The sequence below is a fragment of the Bison bison genome, unplaced genomic scaffold, assembly GCF_000754665.1.
Source record: "Bison bison bison isolate TAMUID 2011002044 unplaced genomic scaffold, Bison_UMD1.0 scf7180017864307, whole genome shotgun sequence".
NCBI lineage: Eukaryota > Metazoa > Chordata > Mammalia > Artiodactyla > Bovidae > Bison > Bison bison.
This window is the reverse complement of record NW_011494879.1, coordinates 5,361,700-5,370,500: the sequence shown is the minus strand read 5'-3', so window position 1 is coordinate 5,370,500 and position 8,801 is coordinate 5,361,700. Positions and strand designations below refer to the sequence as shown.

General features: G+C 39.0%; 1 protein-coding gene across 2 annotated transcripts in view; it reads right to left on the bottom strand.

Moving 5' to 3' along the window:
- Positions 1-207: 207 nt before the first annotated feature.
- The window catches only part of CPSF3 (cleavage and polyadenylation specific factor 3, 73kDa), a 33,541-nt gene continuing 24,947 nt past the window's right edge, over positions 208-8,801 (bottom strand). For both annotated transcript variants that reach the window (XM_010852046.1, XM_010852047.1), the window contains 5 exons: positions 6,330-6,424; positions 4,515-4,602; positions 3,510-3,579; positions 2,363-2,459; positions 208-395 (listed from right to left, as the gene is read on the bottom strand). In XM_010852046.1, the coding sequence (XP_010850348.1) occupies positions 294-395; positions 2,363-2,459; positions 3,510-3,579; positions 4,515-4,602; positions 6,330-6,424 (452 nt within the window). In that variant the 3' untranslated portion in view covers positions 208-293. The remainder of the gene's footprint in view (positions 396-2,362; positions 2,460-3,509; positions 3,580-4,514; positions 4,603-6,329; positions 6,425-8,801) is intronic.

Below are 8,801 nucleotides of genomic sequence, written 5' to 3'. Positions count from 1 at the left end.
CTTTCCTTAAAAGGGACATAAGATATTCCGACCCTGCTGCTGGGAGCAGATCTGAAGTTCCTGAGGGAGCTGCATACATGCCTAGAAGTAGAATCAGTAACAGCAGTTTATTCAGCAGTGTGAGAATAATGGACAAATTTGGTGGTGATTTAGCAGTATTCAAGGTGCTTGGATAAAGGCCAGTTGCCATCGAAAGTGAACAGGGTACCCCAGCGAAATGAATGTATTTTATTTTAAGCAACAGAAGTAGAGTCAGGCATTACAAAAGGCTGAATGTCGACAGACACAGGCTGTCAGTGGACGGGTGTGAGGGCCTCGTACAGTCTCTGGGCCGCCAGTTCCACCATTTCTCGGAGGGACTCGTCATCTTCACTGCCTTCTTCACATTCTACAGTCTGAAAGCGAGAGCACAGACATGCCTTTTAATGCAAGTGTCTAGAATTATTATATGCAAGGTAAACTAATGCTCTTTAAAAACAACTGGTTCCCAAGGGGGTGGGGCCTTGATTATTAAAAGCCAGAAGGGCTGCACTGCATACCTGTGCGCTTGCACTGGATGCAGAGATTCCCAGTGGCATGATGACTGGGTCTCACGAGAGGCTAACTTGGGAGGGAAAAAAGAATAAAAGGAAAGCTGAGAGAACTGTTTACTTCATAGCCTGTGTTTTGATCCAGCAAATGATACTCCAGGAATTTAGTCTATGCAACACAAATTACTGAAACACTGAGCAAACAATAGATGTGGTCATCTACTCAACATCTGGTATTAAATTTGATCTATATTCACTCATCGTCTCCTGTGCCTGCGTGCTCAGTCACATCCAACTCTTTGTGAGTCCATGGACTGTATCCTGCAGGCTCCTCTGTCCATGGGATTTCCTGGGCAAGAATACTGGAATGGGTTTCTGTTTCCTCCTCCAGGGGATCTTCCCGACCCAGGGGAAACCATGTCTCCTGCACTGGCAGGTGGATTCTTTACCACTGTACCATCTGGGAAGCCCAGTCATCTCCCAATTACTTCTTAACTACAAAGAACTATACTGTTTAAAAGAATTTTTGTTATACAATAAATATCCCTCATGTAAAAATTTAGCAATGAAAACACCCTTAATTCTATGACCTACTGATAACTACTTTTAACCTTTCAGTATATAATCTTCTAGACTTCTGGCTATACACATATTCCTTTAAAACAAAAATGGGATAATTTATCATACTTGCTATCTTATAACTTTCCCCTCCCACTCAATAATGTAAATGGATGACTTTGCACATTAATAAATCATTCCTAGTGGCTGTACATATAGTATCATCATAAGGGTATAACACACATATTATTTTTTCAGTTGTTTTATTTATTAGATCCTACTCTTGGAAATGTAGGTCTCTTGCAGTTTTTCTGTGTTATAATCAATGCTAAAATAGACATCCTTTTATAGATACTTTTGCTCACTTGCCTAATTATCTTCTTTGGTTAAATCCAGAAGTGGAATTGTGGATAAAAGTATTTATTTTTTGAAGACTTTCGATGCAGATCACCAAACCACCCTGCAGAAAGAATGCGCCACCCAACTTCTAGCCTCTTCCTTGTCCAAAATAGCCCTGGAAGTCACTGTTCCCCTCTTCTTTCACTGTCACTGGGTCATAGCACCCTTTTTAATTCGTGCCAATATAAGCACAGAAACAGTGACGTCTCATGCTTTAAATGTGTATTTCCTTTAATTATTAGTGGATCTGATTTGAACGTTTGTTTCATAGGTTTACTAGTTCTCAATATTTCTTCTCTAGGTTCTTAGCTTTTTTTCCTTCTTATTGAGGTAAAATAAATCTAGTGTTTTCTCAAAACATCTAAACAGTCAAAGTATATACAGAAGAAATACCAAAGGTGTTATTTGTTTAGACTGTTTTAATCTTCAAAAACAACTCCACAAGGAGGATGTACTTATTCATTTCTGTCTGTGACATAATCCTGAAAGATCTGCTGGGTGTGGTGGGAGGAGGCCCTACACTCTCGAAACCCATTGTTTGGAAAAATCACTTGGATCTTGCTGCCAACAGAAGAGCAGCTTCTCTGAAAAATCTGGAGTCAACTGGACGCCACACTAGCGAAATGCTGAGGTTAAGGCACATTATTCAAATAGAAAACAGTGGAGGAATAAAGACAAGGGAAATGTGTGCTACGCAGCAACGTGCAAAAAACACTCATGATGAAAGAGAAATAAAAAGGACACAGAACTGGTAACACAAACACAATTTTTAAAATGTAGGAAAAAACTGGAAGGAAATGCCAAAATGTAAGAGATTTTTGCTTTCACTTTTTTCCCCCAGATGTCCTGAAACGTAGAAATGAACAGCTACATACCCGTGTCTCCAAATTTATGTTAGCAGTTTTTCCATCCACTGTGACACTAAGAATAGAACCATCTTTTACACTAACACAGTCTTCTCCAAATATGTCCCTTAAAATAAACAAAGATGCGCTATTAGTGGAGAAATGCTTTACAAATATGTAGAGTACAGTTTTATATATTTGGGGGAAAATAATATTGGAAATAGCCTATAGTTGTGAAGTGGAATACTTATACCTACCCCCCAAAAGCTAAAGTGTCAGTTGCTCAGTTGTGTCTGACTCTGTTGTGACCACATGGACTATAGCCCGCCAGGCTCCTCTGTCCATGGAACTCTCCAGGCAAGAATACTTGAGTGAGTTGCCATTTCCTACTCCAGGGGATCTTCCCCATCCAGGGATCAAACCCAGGTCTCATGCATTGCAGGCAGAGTCTTTACTGTCAGCCACAGCATTTATCCCCATCTACCCCTGAGATTTATTTACTTTCATATATTTTATTAATTTTACAAGACAGGTGAAATACACAGCTATCATTTATTAAGAATGCTCCATTCAGCAGGCACTATGTTAGGTACTTTATATACATTATCTTAATCCGTATGTATTTTGGTAAGGGGGCTTCCCTGGTGGCTCAGCTGGTAAAGAATCCGCCTGCAATGCAGGAGACCTGGGTTTGATCCCTGGGTTGGGAAGATCCCCTGGAGAAGGGAAAGGCTACCCACTCCAGTGTTCTGGCCTGGAGAATTCCATGCACTGTATAGTCCATGGGGTCTCAAAGAGTCGGACACGACTGAGCAACTTTCACTTTCACTTCATTTTGGAAGGAGCCCCTTCCAGACAGGAGGGAAGCAAGACACAGATTTGCTTAAAGCCCCAAGGCTATGAAGCACTGGAGTAGTCTTCAAATCCAAGCACCCCAGTCCACTGGCTCTCTGGGCCTTTAGATCAATTCCAAAAGCCTCCTGTGAGTTACACTCAGCAGTGGCTGGGGTATTTAGTTGGAAAGAAGCGGTTCAAGGCACTTTACTGATAGAAAAGAGTCACCCAGACCAGTTCGGTGACCTTGTCTGAGCCTCAGAGCCAGGCAGCGATGGCACCGGCACTGAGCCCCTCCCTCCTGCGTCACTACCCGGCTGAGCAGTAATCACGCAGCACTTACTGGAGCATGATCTCCAGCCTCTTGCTGTAAACGTGCATTTCTAATTTTTTAGAAACCTTCTGTACTGCACCTGGGGAAAAAAAGGAACGGTGGGTTCAATGTCCATATTCCTGGTTAGGATAATTTCCAAATCAACAATCAGAAGATAGTTGCTGAGAAACCAAAATGGTTAATTGGAATCCTTTAAGTGACAAATATACATAGAGCATCAACTTGTGGAGGTAAGTTGAGAAAAATGTGTAGCTTTCTTATGTGTCCTCAGAGTGGGGGGACTCAAAATAAATGGCAGATAGGGCTGAACATGCATGCAGGTACAGATACAGCTGCTGTTTCCAGACCTAGACTGAGGTGTCATCAGGTTAAACGAAACAGGAGCAAATGCTATCAATGAAGAATAATAGTGTTTCACAGAAGGTGCTTCTAGAATAGAGCTGGCATGTGAGGCTTCCTGGAATATTTCAAGCTTAGCTTCCTCCCCAGGAACACAAAGGCCCACCGTACACGTGTACCTTAACATGCGTTACACTGAATTATGCATAAAATAGAATCAAACTATAAAGAAATGATACAAAGATATTTTCATGGGTGTTTTCTTTGATTAAAAAATGCTCCTTAGCAAAGAAAACAAAATTACTGCAAAACTGCCCCCAATGGAAATTCCATTTTGTTAACAAGTTTTACTAGACATGAATATAGCAGCATATTTTCATATTAGAAATGTTGGCTCAACTCAGCAATATTCTGGAATTTCTGATTGTTTTTAAGAGGACTATTACTAAAGAGATTTTTATCTTCCTGTTAATTGCAACCACAGTTTTACAGCACGAATGGAGAATCAGGATAAAAAGTAAGTAAAATATTAGTAATATACACTGTTATTCATATATCTTGGATTATAGGAATGAAATAATGAAATTTCAAGTTCTTGAGGACTGTTTTATGCTTTATATTTCACAGAACCATGGGATAAATGAAAGAATTGAAAAAAATGAAGTACTTCTGTACCTTTCCTTATTTTTGGGTTTGACTGAACTTCTAGTATCACGGTTGTGACTGTATCTGCATACATATCATTGGAAGGATTTGCCAACCACTGCAAGGAAAGAGGCAGAATTAGCGGGGTCCAGCCCAGCCACTCTCACAAACTGTAATCACCAGCACCCATCCACAGACTGTACGTGGGGGACTACTGCTTCTAGCATTTCACTGAAATCAACCGACCCATTATTTACTGAAAATAACTAATAATGCTGACTTCTCTAATTTTTTTTTTAAACAACAGTAAAATGTTTTATACCAAGTAGGTCCTTTGTGGTGAGTGTCTTATACGCATCCTCTCATTTAACTCACATCTTCATTATAAAGGAATAAACTGACTCAAAAGTAATTTGTGTAAGATAACATAAACAGTAATTAATTGCTAGTTTTGGGATTCAAACTTAAATTGCTAGTCTCTATATTTTAGTAGCACAGCCAGTTTCATCTTTAAAGATTTACTCTGCCTCTCATATGAAGCCTAAGGTCCTCTGTCACTGTCCTGTGCCCAGTGCTCTAGAAGAGTCTTCCCTGTCTGCCAGGTTAGGTGAGATCCCCACCCCGCCTCTTATCATTCTCTGTCCAAAGAGTACTTTTATAAGCAATAGAGTCACTTGAAGATCTACCTTGAAGATCTTCTTTGGCATGTTAATTCTAGGAAATAAAAAAATGCATTCTCTTAATAGTATTTAGTAGCAAGAGCTAAATTAATGTCTCTAATAACTTCTCCCCTTTCTTAGATATGCTTTATATGACTATATTATTTTATGTAACTTCATGTTATAGATAACTATTTCTCTTGACAGTTTTTCAGTTACTTTTAACCTTACAAACACAATTCAAACTTAAATCAGAGAACTGCAGTGGGAACAGCACAGACCAATCTTTTTCTGTTTGTTTAAACAGTAATATGTATAAACAGAATAGTAGACCACAGAGCTGGGAAATTTACAGTCTGCCGTGAGGCAAAGAAACAGACAAGGTATCTTCCTGGATCATTCAGTTCCAGGACTCACTGAAGAAAATCCTTCTTTAAATAGATGCCAACCTATGAAAGGGCTTCCCTGGTGGCTCAGACGGTGAAGAATCTGCCTGCAATGTGGGAGACCTGGGTTGGATCCCTAGGTTGGCAAGATCCCTGGAGAAGGGCATGGTAACCCACTCCAGTATTCTAGCCTGGAGAATTCCATGGACTGTACAGTCAATGGGGTCACAAAGAGTTGGACACGACTGAGTGACCTTCACAACCTATGAAAATCAACCATCAGAGTCATTTGGTGTGTGGGTCCTAAATTCTACCAATATGAATTTAAAATTATAACAGTGGGAACCATATTTACCTAAATTAATCATTTCGAGCCTTTGTGGATTTGGGTCATTTTAATGTTGCAGGATTCCACCCTCTTAAGAAGAACTGCATGACAAGTTTGTTTGCTTTAAAGTAACAATTATATTTTTATCTTGATAATTTTAAGACCTTTTAATATTACTGAAGACATTCTAGGATACCACAAAATCAATTAACACTTACTCATATGAGAGGCTTTGGCTCATTACACACACTAAATACTAAGTCTTAATTTATTATTAGTGTCTATGCTATTGTAACTATATAGAAAATGCCTACCTATGCTATATTTAAAGCTGATCTTGCAAAGAAAAATATACATATATATATTTTCCAACAATTTTTTTCCTGATTGGGAAGAACCCAATTTTCTCTACAATTACATGTGAACTCAAAACATTTCCCCCTGCTTGTTTAGGTAAATGATCTCATCTTACTTCTAATACCACCATTCCTGGTTCCTGTATTACAGTAATATTTTTAAACACTTTCAAAGCAGGCTTTTCTTGAATTTCTAATTCTTCCACATCACCTGAAAAAAAAGAAACTGTAAGATGTATATAATTTTTTGAGGGGGGCGATACAAGGCGGGGAAATGGGAGGTATAAACTACTGGGTATAAGATAGGCTCAAGGATGTGTTGCACAACATGAGGAAGACAGCCAGGATTTTGTAATAACTATCAATGGAAAGCAACCTTTAAAAATTGTGTAAACATAAAAAATTTTGGAAAAAAGCCATAATAAAAAATTAATAATCTTCTATAGCATAATTTATTTAGTTATAGAGTTAGCTGAAATAAGATGGTACAATGAAAAAAATTTAATAACTCATGTGTATAGACAGACTTTAAATAGTTGAGTAGAGAGATCAACAAATGCCTTATATTACAAAAATTCACATAACTAGACACAATTTACCTTGAACATTAAACATGTTATCAATTGCAAACTGATGACTGTCAAACATCTATGTCTGTTCAAGAGATTCAGCAACTAGCATCTTAATATTTAACATGAACCGTCACTTCTACCTTCTGTCTTAACAGGTTTTAATAGTTCTACAGGGAAATTCCATTGTCTAAGATAAAGCTTTTCTGGTCTTCCCAGTAACCTTTTAATTAAGGGTTAATTCAGACATATTTTGAGCTTCCCTGGTGGCTCAGATGGTAAAGTACCTGCCTGCAAGGCAGGAAACCCAGGTTCAATCCCTGGGTCTGGAAGATCCCCTAGAGAAGGGAATGGCAAGCCACTCCAGTATTCTTGCCTGGAGAATCCCATGGACAGAGGACCCTGGTGGTCTACAGTCCATGGGTTGTAAAGAGTTGGACACAACTAAGCAACCCTTATCCAAAATGGAGTGGAAATGATAATAATAGTATCTCTTCATAAGGCTGTTGTAGGTATACAATGTGTGAAGCATCTAGAATCATCCTGAGCACATAATATGTCCTTTATAAGTGTTTTCTACCTTTCTTTTAATAAGTGTCCAATAGATGCTTTGTAAGGAGAAGACGATGGCACCCCACTCCAGTGCTCTTGCCTGGAAAATCCCATGCACAGAGGAGCCTGGTGGGCTGCAGTCCATGGGGTTGCTAAGAGTTGGACATGACTGAGCGACTTCACTTTTCAAGCAACTGACACTTAACACTTTCAGACATATTTTATTAACTTCCTGTGTTATTTTCTAACATGAGGTTCTGAGGTTAAAAAAAAAAAAGATGTTCTTTCTATTGGTTTATCTTTTAGCAGTACTGTACTATATCAATTACAAAGAACATGTTAATAGAAAGTATAACTTCGTGATTTGAAGCTCTTGTTTATCAGATAGAGCCCTCGTTTTTAGTCTTTGACCTTCATGATGTTCATACACAAAAGTCTCTAATTCAAAATGGTCTAATCTGAAAACAGAAGAGGTTACTCTTTACTGACCTTTGGGCAGTGGTCATGCACTCTTAAAAAATCTGCTCTAGAGATCTGTACTGACGGAACCAGAAAAATTACTTTCATTGAACGAAGAAAAGACATTATAAAATTTAGGTATACTAGGTATAAAAATTATGTTAACTGAAGTGGATTTTAAATATAAGAAGCAAAAACTACTAACAATTTTAGAATTTTATGTGGATCAAGAATAAGAGATATTATGGGATTTAAAAAATGTTTATCAGACTATTTTTAAAATTTCACCTAAAGGTGATAACATGACCAGGTGAAGTACAAATAAAATTTGTGCAATACTGACACAATTATCAAAATTAACGTCCTTTCCTAGATATCAGATCAGATCAGATCAGTCGCTCAGTCATGTCCGACTTTTTGCGACCCCATGAATCGCAGCACGCCAGGCCTCTCTGTCCATCACCAACTCCCGGTGTTCACTGAGACTCACATCCATCAAGTCAGTGATGCCATCCAGCCATCTCATCCTCTGTCGTCCCCTTCTCCTCTTGCCCCCAATCTCTCCCAGCATCAGAGTCTTTTCCAATGAGTCAACTCTTCGCATGAGGTGGCCAAAGTACTGGAGTTTCAGCTTCAGCATCATTCCTTCCAAAGAAATCCCAGGGCTGATCTCCTTCAGAAAGGACTGGTTGGATCTCCTTGCAGTCCAAGGGACTCTCAAGAGTCTTCTCCAACACCACAGTTCAAAAGCACCAATTCTTTGGCGCTCAGCCTTCTTCACAGTCCAACTCTCACATCCATACATTACCACAGGAAAAACCATAGCCTTGACTAGACGAACCTTTGTTGGCAAAGTAATGTCTCTGCTTTTGAATATGCTGTCTAGGTTGGTCATAACTTTCCTTCCAAGGAGTAAGCATCTTTTAATTTCATGGCTGCAGTCACCATCTGCAGTGATTTTGGAGCCCAGAAAAATAAAGTCTGACACTGTTTCCACTGTTTCCCCAT